We start from the raw sequence: 19,880 nt of genomic DNA, 5'->3' as shown, positions 1-19,880 counted from the left end.
AATAAATTAGGTATTGATGGGACGTATCTCAAAATAATAAGAGCTATATACGACAAACCCACAGCCAATATCATACTGAATGGGCAAAAACTGGAAGCATTCCCTCTGAAAACTGGCACAAGACAGGGATGCCCTCTCTCACTGCTCCTATTCAACATAGTGCTGGAAGTTCTGGCCAGAGCAATCAGGCAGGAGAAGGAAATAAAGGGTATTCAGTTAGGAAAAGAGGAAGTCAAACTGTCCCTGTTTGCAGATGACATGATTGTATATCTAGAAAATCCCATTGTCTCAGCCCAAAATCTCCTTAAGCTGATTAGCAACTTCAGCAAAGTCTCAGGATACAAAATCAATGTGCAAAAATCACAAGCATTCTTGTACACCAATCACAGACAAACAGAGAGCCAAATCATGAGTGAACTCCTATTCACAATTGCTTCAAAGAGAATAAAATACCTAGGAATCCAACTTACAAGGGATGTGAAGGACCTCTTCAAGGAGAACTACAAACCACTGCTCAATGAAATCAAAGAGGATACAAACAAATGGAAGAACATTCCATGCTCATGGGTTGGAAGAATCAATATCGTGAAAATGGCCATACTGCCCAAAGTAATTTATAGATTCAATGCCATCCCCATCAAGCTACCAATGACTTTCTTCACAGAATTGGAAAAAACTACTTTAAAGTTCATATGGAACCAAAAAAGAGCCCGCATCGCCAAGTCAATCCTAAGCCAAAAGAACAAAGCTGGAGGCATCACGCTACCTGACTTCAAACTATACTACAAGGCTACAGTAACCAAAACAGCATGGTACTGGTACCACAACAGAGATATAGATCAATGGAACAGAATAGAGCCCTCAGAAATGATGCCGCATATCTACAACTATTTGATCTTTGACAAACCTGACAAAAACAAGAAATGGGGAAAGGATTCCCTATTTAATAAATGGTGCTGGGAAAACTGGCTAGTCATATGTAGAAAGCTGCAACTGGATCCCTTCCTTACACCTTATACAAAAATTAATTCAAGATGGATTAAAGACTTACATGTTAGACCTAAAACCATTAAAATCCTACAAGAAAACCTAGGCAATACCATTCAGGACATAGGCGTGGGCAAGGACTTCATGTCTAAAACACCAAAAGCAATGGCAACAAAAGCCAAAATTGACAAATGGGATCTCATTAAACTAAAGAGCTTCTGCACAGCAAAAGAAACTACCATCAGAGTGAACAGGCAACCTACAGAATGGGAGAAAATTTTTGCAACCTACTCATCTGACAAAGGGCTAATATCCAGAATCTACAATGAACTCAAACAAATTTACAAGAAAAAAACAAACAACCCCATCAAAAAGTGGGCAGAGGACATGAACAGACACTTCTCAAAAGAAGACATTTATGCAGCCAAAAAACACATGAAGAAATGCTCATCATCACTGGCCATCAGAGAAATGCAAATCAAAACCACAGTGAGATACCATCTCACACCAGTTAGAATGAAAAAAGGTCTGGAAGGATGTGGAAAAAAGAAACTTTTACACTGTTGGTGGGACTGTAAACATTGTGGCGATTCCTCAGGGATCTCGAACTAGAAATACCATTTGACCCAGCCATCCCATTACTGGGTATATACCCAAAGGACTATAAATCATGCTGCTATAAAGACACATGCACACGTATGTTTATTGCGGCACTATTCACAATAGCAAAGAGTTGGAACCAACCCAAATGTCCAACAACGATAGACTGGATTAAGAAAATGTGGCACATATACACCATGGAATACTATGCAGCCATAAAAAATGATGAGTTCGTGTCCTTTGTAGGGACATGGATGAAACTGGAAAACATCATTCTCAGTAAACTATCGCAAGGGGAACATCACATTCCGGGTACTGTTGTGGGGTGGGGGGTGGGGGGGGCGGGGACAGCATTAGGAGATATACCTAATGCTAAATGACGAGCTAATGGGTGCAGGAAATCAACATGGCACATGGATACATATGTAACAAACCTGCACATTGTGCACATGTACCCTAAAACCTAAAGTATAATAAAAAAAAAAAAAAGAAAATACATACCACATACAGCCAACTTTTAACTCTCTAATAAGTAGCTTCCTGTCATAGCCTCTTTCTTCTATTCTGTTTTTCTCTTCACTAGTCCCACCTTTTTCCCCAGAACCCATAATCCTATACCAGAGAAAAAGGTAGGGCCCAGCTGAATTTTAAGAATTAAAATTCCCCTTACTGGATTACTGGCATCATCAACTCTGCTAAAGTGAGATCTTGAAGGTATAATTCTCTGCAATCAGGGAAATAGCTAGAGAAGAAAAAAATACTGTCACTGGCATTTGCCATGCTATTTCCTTGAAGTCTTCAAAGAGCCACTGCTTTAGCAGTGGTTATTTGGTGAGTGGTGAGAGTGAATGCAGCATGAAATATTGTTCCTGCTGACATCCTTCATGGTTGGAATGTGGAGCTCAGAAATCTAAGGATACTTCCTGTATTGGTCTATTTTGCATTTCTATAAAGGAATATCTGAGGGTAAATAATTTATAAAGAAAAGAGGTTTTTTTTGCTTTTTTTTTTTTGTTTTTTTTACTTAAAGCTCCACAGACTGTACTAGAAGCATGGTGCCAGCATCTCCTTCTGGTAAGGGCTTCAGGAAGCTTCCAATCATGGCAGAAGGCAAAGGGGAGCAGGCATGTCATATGGCGAGAGAAGGAGTAGGAGAGATGGTAGGCTCTTTAAAGCAATCAGCTCTCACGTGGATTAATAGAGCAAGAGCTCACTCGTTACCATAAGGATGGCACCAAGACATTCATGAGGGATCTGCCCCCATGACAGACACCTTCCACAGGCACCACCTCTAACATTGGGGATCACATTTCTACCTGAGATTTGGAGAGGACAGACATCAAAACCGTATCACTTACTTTCCAAAGACCAAAAACAAAGGTTAGATCACTCAGCATTTGCATTAGCCAGGAGTTAGTCACATTGGAAGCCAATGTTACATTTAATATACTAAATATAAGCAAGTTATATATTTGCCAAATGGTATGAGGTATGTCATGTTGAACCACGTTATATCTTTACACATTTTGCTTTTGGAAAGAAGTGGTTAATTTCTGAAATAAAATTAGTAAGATATCGCAGGAATTAGAAAGACTAACTTTCTTGCAAAAAAAATAATGAAAAGCATTACCAGTGATTAGTAAAGAAAAGTGTTTGGATTTCAAATATGCATGGAATTTTGTACCAGGAAACTAAGCTCTGTCAGTTACTCTCACCTATGCTTTAATCAATAGCTCTTAAACAGAACATAATCAAAATAAAAATTCATTAATTTGTGAATTATCTGCAGTTGGTAACTTAGCTGAATGTCAGTCCATGTGATTGAGTATGAATGTTTGTGCACCATTTAAGGTTGTTATCCATTATCGGTTGTTTTATGTATGTAGCAGCAACTATTCTAGATGACTGTAAGCCTTTACATGCTGGACTAGTATAAAAATTATACGTGAATGTCAAAATGATAATATTGGCTGTGTTTATAAAGGGAAACCCCATTATAAACTAAATATAAGCAAGTTATATATTTGCCAAATGGTGTGAGGTATGTCATGTATGAGGTATATAATTACATTGTTAAAGAATCTTAATTTAATATCTATGATCCAGGTAAATTGTGTTTACATCAGCCTTTTTTTTTTTTTTTCCAGTATACAGCTAGGTTTTGGGGATTATTGATAAAACTACCTACTTCTAAAAATAATAATTTTCTACTGTCTTGAAAAGCAAGGATTCTGTTTGTTGTAATAAAGCATTTCTTGAATACTTGGTAATTTTTTTCCAGGAAGTGACAAAAAGTTGGAAGCGGAAGCCTCTTACTACTTGGGCTTAGCACACTTAGCTGCTGAGGAATATGAAACAGCATTAACAGTAAGCTAAACTTTTAATCACTGCCATTTTTAATTTTTATTTTAGTATATTTATTTTATTTTCCTATATGTTATTACAAGGCCAATAGAAATGAGTTAGGCCTGACATAGGTGTGCGTATTTACTGAGATTAAAGCAGAATAGCAATATGCTAGAAGCGTTTTAAAAATCGGTTTTATTGTTTATTGAAGGTACAGTGCTATGTAATCAATTACTATGAAGTGCTTTGGGATATGTGAAAGTTAAATAAATGGAGTAATATGGTCCTCCATATGCCCATATCAACAAGGACAAGAGGAAATAGGTTTAAGTATGGTAAAAAGTAAATAACAAAAAAGAAATTACAGTCATTTTATAATATGATTTGGGAAATTTTGCACACACAAAAATGCAGTTATAAAGCAAATAGAGTGAGCTGCATTGATGTATATCTTCAGTGCAGGTAGTGGGGAGGCAACAGAGGTAGAGATGGGTGTTAGTCCCAGTCTGAGAAGTAGCCTGCCCTATAATCAAATCACTGTTCGGCTATTTTGCAACCAGGTTTTGTTTGGCTAAAAACAAACAAATAAAAATGTCAAGAGCGATCTTTCCTGAATTATAACTGAAGTCATTTTTTCTTCATCTCTTACCTCTACTATGTATTTAAAGTATTTCACCTACATCTCTTATAATAATCCAATGTGATACACAATATTGGATTAATTTTTAGCTTTCGGGATCTTCTTTGCTCCTTTAGATATTTTTTGCTAAGTAGAATTCCTATATTTGGGCTAGGTATTTTCCTCTAGCCCCCTTACAGTTGGATATCATAGAAAACTTAGGTTTTCCTAGATGACTCTTATGCTTAATATTTTTAAATTAATGATTAGCATTCAGCAAAGCTTTGTTTCTGATACCTTGGGGAACACAGACACCAACGAGATGCACACTTCTTTTTAGGAGTTAATTTAATGAGGGTAAACAACTTGCAAGCATAACCACAATTCAAAGTAGGATGAACAGGGGCTTTTTAAGTGCAGAGGGAAGAGTGGTTGGTTCCAACACTGAAGACCAGGGAGGCTGCACCAGAAAAAAAGTTTTTGAGAGACAGGATTTACACATGTAGAAAACAGAGTCCACAATGATAGATCACCAGATATATGTGTGTGCACACATTCATACACACTCAACATGGACTTACTCAGTGTGTTGGGAAGCAAGGACTTAGGTGGAAGATGAGATTCAGTTGGAGGTCAAATTGGAAAATTAGGTGAAAACTAGCTCATAGATATTCTTTCTCTCTCGGTAATGCAAACACAAAATAAATTCAAACAATACAATAAAATTCACAATGAAAACTAAATTTTCTTTCCCTCCCTGTACTCAGTCTCACAGTTCTTTTCTCAGAGACAAACACAGTTACACATTTCTGGCTTATCTTTCCAAAAATATTCTATATATTCAAATATCTGTAAAGTGCATATATATGTTTCCTTTGTGTTATTTAGGAAATTGTTGCATTTTATATGCACTGTTCTGCACCTTGAGTTAATTTCTTCCATACTAATGCATAGAGGCATGCCTAGTTTTATTATTTTAATTTTTCCAACTTTATTGAGGTATGATTGGCAGATAAACATTGCATATATTTAAGATGTACAATGTGATGTTTTGATATATTTATATATTGGGAAATTATTTCCCAAATCAAACTAGTTGGCCTGTCCATCACCTCCCATATTAACTTCTTTTGTATGTGTGTGAGGACACGTAAGATCTAGTCTCAGTAAACTTCAAGTATATAATATACCATTATTAACTATAGGCAAGTCTCATTGTATTTATTTATTTATAATTTCAACTTTTAGATTCGGGGGTACATGTGCAGATTTGTTATCTGAGTATGTTTTGTGATGCTGAGGTTTGGGGTATGATTGATCCTGTCACCCAGATAGTGAGCATAGTACCTGATAGTTTTTCAGCCATTGCCCTCTTCCCTCTAGTTGTCTATTGTTCTCATCTTTATGTCCATGAGTACACAAGGTTTCGCTCCCACTTATAAGTGAGAACAAGTGGTATTTGATTTTCTGTTCCTGTGTTAATTTGGACAAGCCTTATCTTAAGGGGTCTACATGATATCCCATTGTGTGGCTGTGCCATAATGGATTCAAACATCTTCTACTGCTGGGCATTAAGGTTGTTTCACATAACTTTTATTGTAAAGGTTGTGGCAGTGAACAGTTTCATCAGATGTGACAAATTTATCCATAGAATAGATTCCTAGAGGTGGAAATGCTGGTATATCCTATTCCTAGTGGTGTAGGATAGTCTAGTAATGAATAGATTGAAGAAGGAATATTTGACATCCAAGGGAGGAACTACTTTACTTGAAACTGTTACTCCTTTCAGAAGAGTATTGAAATTGTTTCTCTGAAAGTATATGTGAAGCTTAAGTCCCTACAACCTATTAACTGTGTGACACTGGGCAAATCCCTTACACTCTTTGAGTCTCAATTGCCCCATCTATCCAGTGGGACTAATAGCTGTACTTATTTCATAAAGGGTAGTGAGTTAAATGTTACTCCTCTCAAAAAAAAAATCTACTTCCTAATCTCTGGAACCTGTGAATGCAGAGGTAATTAAGTTAAAGATCTTGAGATGAAGTGCTCATTCTAGATTATCTAGGTGGACTCTAAATATGAACACAAACATTCTTATAAGAAAAAGGCGGAAGATTTGAAACAGAAGACAGGAAGCCACATGTGCAGAGGAAAAGACCATGTGAAGACAAGGACAGAGAGTGCAGTGATACAGTCACAAGTCAAGGAATCTCTGGAACCGCCAGGAGATAGAAGAGGCAAGGAAGGATCCTCTCCTAGAGCCTTTAAAAAGATCACAGCCCTGCTGATGCCTTGATTTCAGACTTGTAGCCTTCAAAGCTAGAAGAGAATATATTTCTATTATTTTAAGTCATTTAGTTTGTGGTAATTTTTATGTCGGCCCTAGAGAACTAATACATAGGGTGATAATAAGAGATAATATATGTAAAGTTTTAAAAGACTGTCTGCCTGGTTTATAATAAACCTTTGATAATTATTATTTTTTAATTTTTTCACTAATCTAAGTCTCTGGACTTGAGCAGTAATAGTGAAGATGGAAGGAATTAGACAGATTCAAAAGTTATAAAGGACTTGGTAACAGGCTAAGTATAGGAGGTGAGGGACACAGAGGTGCAAAGATGGGCCCTGAGTTCCTGGCTGTGGAACTGGGTGGATGCTGGTGTTGTTTACTGGGATAGGGAATGTGAAAGGCTTGCAGGGAAATGGAGAGTTCAATTTTGGATATGTAGAATTCGAGGAGTTTTAAAGGTATTCAAGGAGAGTTCAAGTAGACAGTTAAATATGAGGGTCTGGAGCTTAAAAAGAAGTCTAGAGGGGAAATATTATATGTGAAAGTTAATTTTATGTGTCAACTAGGCTGGGTCATGGGATGCCCAGATAGCTGGCGAAACATTTCTGGGTGTGTCTCTGAGGGTGTTTCTGGAGAAGATTAGCATTTGAATTGGTGGGTTGAGTAAAGCAGATGGCCTTCCCCTATGTGGATGGGCATCATTTAATCCACTGGGGAGTTCAATAGAACAAAAAGGCAGAGGAAGGGCAGATTTACTTGACCAGACTGTTTGAGCAGAGACATCGATCTTCCATTGTCAGCACTGATGGTTCTCAGGTCTTCAGACCCCATCTGAATCTACATCACTGACTCACCAGTTTGCAGGCCTTCAAACTACACCACCAGCTCTCCTGGGTATGCAGTTTATGGACAGCAGATAGTGGGATTTCTCAGCCTCTATAATCACGGCAGCCAGTACCTTACAATAAGTAACAAATCTCTTCATATATATATGAGAGACTATGAGAAACTGTGAGTGAATTCATTTCTGTTATTTTAAGACATTTAGTTTGTCACAGTTTGTTCCATCAGGCCTAAGAAATGGCTACATAGGGTGATTAAAAGAGATTTTGCATCTATCCTGTTGCTTCTGTTTCTCTGGAGAATATAATACATTCTATAAATTTGTATGTTTTCAGCAAATTGAAGCTGTGGAGTGGATGAGATTTCCTAGAGAGGGAGTTAATAGTGTTGAAAGAAAAAGACCTAGAGCCAAATTGGATGAAGAAGGGAGGTACAAAAGAGCTTAAGCAGGAGTATCCAGGAAGGCAGGGGGAACACAGAAAAGATGATTTCATACCAGGTATTTCTAAAAGAAACAGACGTGCAAACTGCACATTTTTGCAAACTGCATAATCCTGGGATTTGGGCTGGAATGAGAGCACTCTATGCAGATATTTCCAGTAAATGTACCTGGATTGGAATTAGGTTTAGTTAATTCTTTTTTTTTTTTTCTGAGATGGAGTCTGGCTCTGTCACCCAGGCTGGAGTGTAGTGGCATGATCTCGGCTCACTGCAAGCTCCACCTCCCAGGTTCACACCATTCTCCTGCCTCAGCCTCCTGAGTAGCTGGGACTACAGGCGCATGCCACCACGCCTGGCTAATTTTTTGTACTTTTAGTAGAGACGGGGTTTCACCGTGTTAGCCAGAATGGTCTCGATCTCCTGATCTTGTGATCTGCCCGCCTCAGCCTCCCCAAATGCTGGAATTACAGTGGTGAGCCACCACGCCTGGCCCAGGTTTAGTTAGTTCTTGTTATTTAATTCTTCAGCCAGAGTAGAGGCTTCGGGAAACTAGGCAAGGGCGTATTCCAGCCCTCAGGCTCACTGCTATCATCCAGTAGCCTTTGCAGTTGGGAAAAGCCTGGGACTTTCTTCAGAGCCTACATTTTGACAGAATATTTGTGGAAGAATATTGTTGCCTTCTTGGACACAGCTCACCCAACTGTAGACTTGCAGAAGCCAAGCACAACATTTGAACAGAGCTTTGCTTTGACTTCAGATTTGAAGGCAATGTCTTTTCACTCTCCTTAGTGTCCTATCTTAGCCACTTTTTCTATTTCTTTGAGTTGAAAGGACATTCTTCAACTTTTCAATTGAATCTCCTTTTACTTTTTTCTTTCTGGACCTGATGAAAGTAACGATGTTACATAAGTGATCTATTATCTGCTTGCAAATTACAACATATCTTCCTATCTGCAGGGTCTTCTGTGATGGCATTCCTTCTAGCTTACAATATTTCTATTAGAAATCTATAGCAGAACAGAGCACTCCTTATTTAGTGAATATATTGGGTGTGTGTGTGTATATATATATATATATATATAAAATGATAAAATATAAATAAACATGTAAGATCGATTCCCTGATTGATTGGAGATCTAACCAGTTATGTAATCACAAAGTAAATATTCAACATGTATTTTTTAAAGTTTTCTTTCTAGATCCTCTTTTATTCTACTTTCCCACCTTGCATAGTATTACCAGCATTGTCTTCACCTGTTTTAAAGCACTACTGATGTTCCTGCCATAGTGTAGCTATGAAGAGATGTAAGAAGGCTCAGAAACAGCTTTGTCGTGTTAGATTTAGCATTTTCCTTTCCTTTTCATATTCAGTCTATCTTTAATTGTTGTCATTAATTCTATACATCATTTTATCTTCTCACTTGTATTTCAAATTGATGAATTGGAATATTTTCAAATTCTCAGTGTCTTGCCTCTGGATTCAACTTCTACCTCTCACAATTTTCCCCCTTCCAATAATGTTATTCATCTATCTAAATATTTTTACATTTTTTTCAAAGAAACTTGGACAGATACAAGTGAATATTCCTAATCAATAGTTCTATTAATCTGAAATAGAAGGAATTTTGAAATTTTGCTAATGTATCTTAATGGAAAGGCTTTATCAGTAAAGTATTAATACAGTAATAGAAGAATGTGCAGACAAGCATATGAATAAAACTTTGGTGACTCATTCCTTGTTGGTATAGGGTTCTTTACTGAATGATAGAATACAGCTAAACTAAAAACAAATAATAGATTTATTTAGGGCTGAAACACCTACTAGTAAGGAAAGAGTATTTGTTAAAGAGAAAAAATAGTTACACTAATAAATCTGTACAAGAGGTCATGGAGACCCTGACACTTAACGAGGAGAATGCTACCTGCATATGCCATGTGCTGGGGAAGGAAAGCGTAATTCCCTTTGGCCATCATCAATTTAGACCTGTAAATGTTCTAAGTAGGGTAAATTCCAAATTTTAGGAGGTATATTATAAGGTCCTAAGGTTTGAAAGATAAAAATATTTTACCAACAATCACATCTAAGACCTTGTGCAAAATTGGACCAGCCACATACCAACGTAAAGTTATTTTAAGGAAAAGGAATGGCCTTGCTTAGCCCTTCGTTTTTATGTATGAATTTCCTTTCTCGCTAAATATATCAATCCACGTAATGATTCTAAGAATATCAACTTTATTCAATCTTTAAAACAGGCAGAGAATTATTTGCTTTCTATTATTTTGCAATAATTAACTTAAAAATGATACTATGAAAACAAAATTCAACAGATTTATATTTCATTTTCTTTTAAAATACAGGATTCACCCCATTACTATTATTTATTCCATATACAAAACAGAAGCCATCTCTATGTTTACATACATTAGCGTCTTTGTAACAGTTTAGAATGCTTCTAACATTAGTGTTAGCTTGTAGATGTGGTTGACCTATATCTCCAGCCTCACCAGTAGCATCACATAGAAAAATGCAAATAAGTAATACAAAATAGTCTTCCCTCATCTGAGGTTTTACTTCCCACAGTTTGTTGGTGGTGGTCAACCGCACTCTGAAAATATTAAATGGAAAAATTTCGGAAGTAAAAATTGGTTAAGTTTTCAATTATGCACCATTCTGAGTAGCACAATGAAATCTCGTGCTGTTCCACTCTGTCCCATCTGGGACATAAATCATCCCTTCATTGAGAGTATCCATGCTGTATACGCTGCCTGCCTATGACTGTATAAGAAGAAACAGTGAATATAGGATTCAGTACTATCTGAAGTTTCAGGCATCCACTGGGGGTTTTGGATCATATTCTCCACATATAAGGAGGAACTACTGTATCAGAAAAAATATTCCAAAAATTTTTATTTGATACATATTTATTAACAATGGAGGATATGTATCATGTGTGTAAAATAATATATCCTTAGGGTTTCGCTAAAGTAATACATTTTTTCAACTCAATAAATGTAAGCAAAGATAAAGCCATACTATATGAGAAATGATTTCTATCAATGATTTATTTGCTTTGTAATGTTTAGCTGACAGAAAGTTTCCGGGGGAGAGAGTTCTTACAGTTGTTTCCACTTAGTTGCTTTCTGTATATAGTTTACCTCTCTTTTAAAAGTCAACCCATTGTTTATAGCAGTGGGCTCTTAAATCAAGTGATAATCTAGCTGATATGCAAATACCTTGGCAGATTTCATACTGACAAACCAAAAACTAATCTCTTCTTTGGTCACTTTAATAAGTGAAGACACATTTCTGTCTACTGCTGAAACCATTATGCAACCCAAATAAATCTCAGAGTTCTCCATGGCTCTCAGTCTTTGTATGATGACATATTAAAAGAAAAGAAATCCAGCAATCTAAACTAAAAGTAATTTTAATTTCTACTTAATTACCCTTAAAGAAGAGTAAAAGAGCTAATCTTAACTCACAGCACCATTATTTCTTAAAATCCTCTTTCCTTCTATTTCTCTAACTTTTAAATTTGTCTATCACAGGATATTCAGAAGCCCATATCTTTATGTCACTCCCTAAACCCAAAACTCCCCCCGTGTATTCCACTTCTGTGTGGTTATCACTCCTCTCTCTTCTCTCTCTCCTGCCTTCTTTTCTCTTTCAGGTCAATAAATCTTGACTCTTTCAGCAGTCTTATCTCTACTTTGCACAACCCATTCCTCTGAAAAATTATAACTGTTATGTGCGTAATAGAACCCAGTAGGGATAACGCTGGTTTGAGAGAAAAAGGAGTATCAAATGGGTTATGCGAGAGTTCATAGTCTGGGAAAGGCAAGGCAAGCAAATACACTTGCATTAATCATTTTTTAGATTTTCTTACACTAGATGTAAGAAATTCTTGAAAAGTGTATGTCAGAAGAAAAAAATGTAAATAAAAAATAATAAACAAGAGGGGAAGAAAATGAGAACAAAGAAGCCAAGGCAAAGGAGGAATCAAGAGAGAGGCCGTCTGAGACTCAGTGTTCCTTTGGGTCCTTTCTGTGTTATTTCCAATACTTCGGCTCTAGAGTTCTGAATGTCTGCAGGATATAATAATAGGATGAATCTTTCTGATGGACACCACATTTATTCTATCTGTAATTTGAATCAGTTTGTCTACAAGAGCAATGGCTTCTTCATATCTGCATTCTCACTCTTCCCTATCATCTCCTGGCTGCATGTAGATGACAGTTGGGGCCAGTTTAATATGACATCATGATATTAGAGTTTCCTGGAATGCATATTGGTGCTCATATCTGCTACCAAATCTTTGATCGTTAGACATTTGTATGAAGTAAAGGCAGTAAGTACTAGCATTTCTCAGATAAGGCACTCTCAAAATGCTTTTTAGGGAGTACATTTATCAACTCTTTGGAGTGAGAGGACAACAACATCATTAACTGATGGGCTCTAAAATCAAACTAATCAAGCATAGAATCCCAGATCTGCTACCACCTCACCATGTGACATTGAACAAGTGACTGACTTAACCTTTCTGAACATTAGTTTCCTCTTCTGTAAGATGGGGATAATCCTACTCTGTAACTCAGGACAGCCTTGTGAGAGTTAAGTAAGAATATGTGCCTGAAATTTGTAGCATGGGGCTTAACACTCAGATAACTAAAACTATTATGTTACTATTAATATACATAAAATAATATTTTTTCCAAAGTGCTAGATGATCATACATCTACGAAATCACAATGTCTGGCTTCTGCTCTAGACCTATGGTATTCTCAAACCCTTAGTTAGCATAGGAACAAATGTCAAATGTGTTGGTAAAGTCTACACAGTTAAAAGTATTTGAAGGAGAAGTTGATGTACATATATTACATGATAAAGAGCATTTTAATGGAATATAGGTCAAGTCATACATAGCAATGGCATTCTAATTATAAGTGGCCAAATATGTGAAATGGCTGTAGGTTTGGATGTACAGTGTTCATATCAGAGGTAACTGTGGTACAGAAAGAGCACATGAGGCTTGGAGCCATGGAAGACATGGATTTTAGTCCTGTCTGCCATGCACTAGCTGTGTGACCTTAGGTTAGTCACTTAACTTCTTGGAGGCTCAGTTTCGTTTGTGAAATAACAATCCTAATGGCAGCTTCACTGTGTCTTTGTGAAGACCAAAATTTAAAAATGTATGTTTACACTTTAAATTATAAACAGTTCTCAAATGTAAGATACCATTATCACTACAGATCGATGTAACTATAACTGGATAATGATAGCAATGATACTGTGGTAGACAGCATTTATTGAGTATGCATTCAAAGTCTCTACTTCATTCTTACTTTATTCTTAATTGTAATTTACTATTTATCATATGTAAATTACACAGTACCTAAATTTATTTTTGTATTGGCACATTTTTATATAATGGAAAGAAGATAAACCAACATTTTGTGAAAAATGTTTTATTGTTCATTTATTAATAACTTTTCTTTGTGTTAAAAATATGACACATTTTTTAAAAATTGAGTTATTTCTTTCTTTAAACATCAGAGCTACTCATTGCCCATTAAACAGAAATTGTCTTTACTCACCAGTTAGAAATCCTTACCTAAAATTTACCCTTCCATCCTTGGTTTAATGGTCTGGGTAACCGAGGGGAGCTCAGATGCTGCCAGAGAGGAAATCATGGCCCCTTCTCCCAGAGGATGGCTGGTTATCATTATACATAACATGCAGACAAGCCTGCTTGCAGCCAGTTTGCCTCCTGGTCGTGTGTAGTTCATCACCAGCTTCTGAGGCATGCTAAAGAGGGCTCGCCACTCAGCTTGAGATGATTCAGGTGTAGGCTCAGCGGTCTCAGCAGTCATTTTCCTGCTTTACATCAGAGTTTTCATCTGCTTTATCCTTTTGTCCTGTGGCCCACCTCAGGCACTCTCCTTCTTGGGGAATCTAAAAGGAGCAGCTGTTACAGATCCCATTTCCCCCAATTGTTGTGGCTTGGACCTCTTTCTATTTAGCATTACCCGCCACACACACACACGCACACACTTCCACCAGTACAGAAACAGCACCTACCTTATTTTCATTTTATATGTTTTGCTAAGTAATATTCAAAATATTCAGTGTCTGATATGCAAAAGAAAGGGTTGTTTAAAACCAACATTAAAAGGAAATAGTAATATTTTCTAATTTTAAAATATGTATTTACAAATTGTATAGAAAATGTCTTATTCAGAATTATCATACAATAACTTAAGGCATAGTACAAAATGTATTCCATATCTGATCTTATTTTGAATAGGTAGTTTATAAAAATATGTTTTAATACTTAGGGAATTATGAAAACTTAAAATGTTTTACTAATAATTTTGTTATTGTTATCCTAATATTTAAAGTTGTATCCTTTCTGAAACATTGAAACAGGTAACATTGTGGTACTAATTTAACATAGTTTCTGTAGTGAAGATCACAGAATAGAATCTCAGTAAATTGAATTTTTTTTTCATTTCCTCATCAATGGGGAGTTTCTCTTTAAATCATTTTTAATTTTTTAAAATGTCTCTAATTTTTTTACATATTAATAATATTTTAATTAATTAATGAATAATATTAATAATGTTACAGCTTAGGAAAATATGCATCGTTTTCTTTTTTTATCATGATTATAGTATTTGTCATATAAATTACAGTATTTGTCGTTTAAATGACAAAAGCATTGTAGAAAATCAGAAAGCTCAAAAAAATTAAAATATTTATTTTTTGAAACAAATCTGTACAGTAACAATTTACAATTTACAAACTTTCCTACAAATAAAGAAATGTTTTATGTCAGGAAAGAAAGTTTGTGGCCTAGATTAATATAAATACAAATTTTCTAGTAATAAAATGTATTGTTTTTTTTAACGTGAAAGCTGGTTTTAGTTTCCCTTGAGATCTAGAATACCACTTGGGCCAAACTTCATGATTATTTTACTTATTCATTTTTTAAAAAGTACTGCTACAGTAGCTCTTTATAAAGCTGAAGTTTTTGTATCTAGGTATTCATATTTTAAGAAACAGTGCAAAAATTTCTGATACTCATTGTGAGAGAAAAATGAAGGAAAGGATAAATTTTTTTATTTAGTGCATCCTAAGAGGATGAGGTTCAAAAATCTGAAAATTGAGTACTCTAATCAACTATACTAAATAGTGACATATGGAACATAATGTATGTATACTCCTTAAAGTTCAAGGCCTAGCATATGAAAATGTGCACTGGAGCAATAAAGCAACCTGCATAGTTCATCACAAGACTAATTGTATGACAGACCTAGAGGCAATGGCACAGCTGTTAGCACTCGTTGATCTAGAGGCTGCGAAAGAAGAAGAGGCATTACACCTGGAAGAACCCAGAGAAGACTATAGGATTAGATGTGTTAAACAGGAATAAGTGTGTGGGTCATACTTCATCATTACAAATTTAGCCAAATTATATATAATTCCTCTAAGAGATGAAAGGGGTAACTTCAGAAAGAAAAAATGTAATCAAATATATTAAAACTTATCCAAAACATTCTCAAAGGTGTCTTTAGTGTAGGTAATTATGGATCTACAATTAACAGTAATATTGCATTTAGAAATTGTACAGTATAATTGGTGCACAATAAAAATAACATATACTAGGATTTAAAAATAGCATTAATACTATACTCCTAATGTTCAATCCATATACTTGTAAAAAACTCTTTTACCCAGTAATTTCAACTTTCTCCCTTAATCAACACATAAGTTTCATTAATAACTAATACAATGAATTTAAGATTAAATCTCCATTTTTTTCCCATGACTGTCCTCTATTGACCCTTATTTATTTGTTTGTTTGTTTGTTTGAGATGGACTCTCGCTCTGTCGCCCAGGCTGGAGTGCACTGGCGAAATCTCTGCCCACTGCAACCTCCGCCTCCCAGGTTCAAGCGAGTCTCCTGCCTCAGCCTCCAGAATAGCTGGGATTACAGGTGCGCACCACCATGCCCAGCTGAGTTTTGTATTTTTAGTAGAGATGAGGTTTTGCCATGTTGGCCAGGCTGGTCTTGAACTCCTGACCTCAAGTGATTCACCTGCCTCAGCCTCCCAAAGTGCTACTGGGATTATAGGCATGAGCCACCATGCCCAGCTAATTTTTGTATTTTTAATAGAGACAGGGTTTTACCATATTGGCAAAGCTGGTCTTGAACTCCTGACCTCAAGCGATTCACCCGTCTCAACCTTCCAAAGTGCTGCTGGGATTACAGGCATGATCCACCTTGCCTGGCCCCTTATTTATTGTTTTTAATGATGAAGATGATGGCCGAGAATAGAAAAAGAGAAAGAAGATAAGGAAACCAACTAATCCACAAAATGGCATTTGGCACCTGAACAATCAAGGGTTGATTATATAGATGTGTGTAACAGCTTTCTTTTGTGAGCATTTCAAGGGAGGAGTTTAATATTCTTTTGCACAAAAGCATGACTTTGAGGCAAAACATTAGAAAGTTACAAAGCCAAGTAGTGTGAGAGGTTGGCAAGGACGTGAGATTACAAGAACTGCAGTTAGGAGGGTAAGCTGGTGTGGCCATCATTCCAAGAGCGACAGTGTGAGTGAAATTCTGTACGTGATTTCCTGGTAGCACACCAGCCCACTCCTGGGAATATCTGTCCCAGAGAAACCTTTTAGGGACACATTAGAGAGGGCTTATGGAGGGGAAAGGGAGTAAGAGTGAGGACGGTGGATGAAGGAGAAAAATTTATTAAGAACAATTGAGGGGGCACACACAGACCAATGATAAAAGTGTGCCCTGCTCTAGGGAGTGTGGCTAACTCGATTCTATGTGCCAGAGTTTCCAAATAAATAACATGAAATAACTTGGTCACAAAATATTTTTGATTGCAACCCGAATGTGTCACATCGTTCTTGCTCAAATACACATTTCTGGACATTTCGTAAAAGCTTACAAGGCATTCTTTGAGTTCTTACAAAAGCATGGGCAGCAATAGGTGAATGCTTTTGCACTGTTGACTACCTTGATGACTTGGTTCAGGTTTTCCCAGAAGCTGACTTTGAGACGTGGAACTGAGTACATGTGGCTTATTTGGGAGGGATTCTATCAGCCAGGGAGTCAGGCAAAAGAAGGAAGCCAAGAAAAGGTGTATTGCCAAGCCAGTCACCTGGGACGCTCTAGGAAACAGTGTAGAAACAGATCAGTTATCCCAGGGGAGAGATGAGGGAGCTGGTGTATTTATCCACCAGTTCCCACCATTCATTGGTTAATAGTTGCTTCCAGGGACACTAAAATTTTCTGGAATTCCAGTTTACCATGAGCCCAGCCATCAAACAGAAGATCCCAGGTGCTGGCCTGAGCAGCCCTTGGCCACTCTGTCAGTGCAAGTCACTGGCAGAATGCAAGTCACTTAGCTTGTAGGCTTCCTTTTCCGTATCTGAAAAATAGGAATGATAAAGTTGCTGCGGCAATTAAATAAGATAAAGAAGTAATGTGCCTGGCACTTAGTAAGCATTCAGTAAATGATAGCTTTGTTTTAAGGTTTAAATTTTGCACATCTTTTGACTCAAGAGTTGCTCATTTTGGAATTTACCTAAGGGAAATAATTAGTAATGTGTGCAAATATTGAGCTGTCATATTGTTCATAAAATCATTAATATATACAGAGATTTAGCTATAACCTCTGTATACAATGCTATAAATGCTGTTTGAAATGGTGAAAAATTTAGAAAAAAAGTAAATGTAAAGTAATATCAAATTGAATAAATCATTGTTGGGTATCCTGTGCTGAAATACAATGCAGCCAATAAAAATTACAAAATGAATAAACATTTTATAACAATAAAAGTATTACTGATATGTTGAACAAAAAAATCAGGTTATAAAACAGTGTACATTATGACCCTACTTATATATAAATACATATATATGTAGTGCATAAATAATATGTGAAAATGCTAGAACTACCAAACTGTTTTTGGTGGTTATCTGTAGAAGCTGGAATAATGAATGACTTTAATTTTTCTATTTTTGGGGGAGATTGGTATCTGTACTCTCAACATTTTCTACAATTAACACATATTGATTTTGTAATAAAAAATAAAAGAAAAACTACTTAAAAAGTAAACTATTATATCTTTCCATTCCATTAAAATTTAAAGGTTTTAATTAATGTTTTTAATAGGTTTTATATAGGTTGTTCATGGTAAAAATCTTTAGTGTAGGATTGATTGTAGCAGGTTAGGCATTTCAACAGCTTATCTCAACCCACAACATTAAAGAAAATTATTAAATGCTTAACAAGTAATAAAAGAATTTAAAAATGAATTCATAAGGTAAAAAATAATCGTATAAATTATAAAGCAAAAACAATAAAATAGGGAGAAAAATACAGCTGTATAGATTCTGAAATCCTGAGTAATTTTGTCCAAAGTCCCTATGATCAAAAATGGTAATAATTATGTTGATGATGTTTTAAACTTCAGTTTGGTGCACAGTGTTGAATAATAGGTCTGGGAAGTTTCTTTATGGTCAGGTAGATTGTTCCTATAGGGCAAGACTGCATTATCTACATGGAAAAGAGACATATACCAGTGCCATTCTTATAATAGGGAGCAAGAGCTAGAGAAGCAACAGCGAAGCTGTTGTTCCCTCATTGGAGTGGGAGCAGCAAGAGTAAAGGCCTGGGAGCGCAGCAAAATGCATCCAGCCAGGCTGGAGGAGGAGCGTCGCAGGAGTGAAACTGTTCTGAGTAGGGCTACTGGGGGAGAAGCTGTTTGAAAAGAAGGCTGAGACATCCATTAACTAGTCAGCCCGTGGTCACAAAGCTAGCAGATGCAGAGCCAGACAGGAGCCCACGCCTCTAACTACTGATGTTGTTGTAATTGGTAGAGTTGTCAGTAAGATGATTTTAAACTCATTTTTGTTGAGCCTCGTCACAAGTTTCCCATATAAATGTTTAATAAGATTCTCATCTGTTCCACGTAATGAACTACTTATTGGCATTAATAACATTTTGTTATTCTTGTCCACTGGAAATTATTATTGAATAACACTTGAACTTTAAAAAAGAAATCACCCCTCTGCTGCTGGACCAGTTGGGAATCAGCACAGTTTGGAGAAAAGCACAACAGGATACAGAAGTAGATGATGCAAATGGCGGGCTGGGTGCAGTGGCTCACGCCTGTAGTCCCAGCTACTCGGGAGGCTGAGGCAGGAGAATCGCTTGAATCCGGGAGGCAGAGGTTGCAGTGAGCTGAGATCATGCCACTGCACTCCAGTCTGGGCGACAGAGTGAGACTCTGTCTCAAGAAACCAAAGATGTAAGTGGCATCAGGCTAGAAATGACCCACTGCTTTGTAGCTTCTCCAGAGAAAAAAATGTCAGGAATTCTTACTTTCCATTTCTTTTTTTTTTTTTTCTTATTATACTTTAGGGTTTAGGGTACATGTGCACAATGTGCAGGTTTGTTACATATGTATCCATGTGCCATGTTCATTTCCTGCACCCATTAACTCGTCATTTAGCATTAGGTATATCTCCTAATGCTGTCCCTCCTCCCTCCCCCAACCCCACAACAGTCACTGGAGTGTGATGTTCCCCTTCCTGGGTCTGTGAGTTCTCATTGTTCAATTCCCACCTATGAGTAAGAACATGCGGTGTTTGGTTTTTTGTCCTTGCGATAGTTTACTGAGAATGATGTTTTCCAGTTTCATCCATGTCCCTACAAAGGACA

General features: G+C 36.6%; 1 protein-coding gene across 8 annotated transcripts in view; it reads left to right on the top strand.

Annotated features, from left to right (window-relative positions):
• The window catches only part of TTC29 (tetratricopeptide repeat domain 29), a 284,139-nt gene that overhangs the window by 86,367 nt on the left and 177,892 nt on the right, over positions 1-19,880 (top strand). For all 8 annotated transcript variants that reach the window (XR_009212917.1, XM_032148009.2, XM_032148004.2 and 5 more), the window contains one exon: positions 3,869-3,954. Coding sequence is in view for 7 of the 8 variants with exons in the window: in XM_032148009.2 (XP_032003900.1) it covers positions 3,869-3,954 (86 nt within the window). In the remaining variant the exon portion in view is untranslated. The remainder of the gene's footprint in view (positions 1-3,868; positions 3,955-19,880) is intronic.

The sequence above is a fragment of the Hylobates moloch genome, unplaced genomic scaffold, assembly GCF_009828535.3.
Source record: "Hylobates moloch isolate HMO894 unplaced genomic scaffold, HMol_V3 SCAFFOLD_3, whole genome shotgun sequence".
Taxonomy (NCBI): Eukaryota; Metazoa; Chordata; class Mammalia; order Primates; family Hylobatidae; genus Hylobates; species Hylobates moloch.
This window is presented reverse-complemented; position numbering and strand designations above follow the sequence as displayed.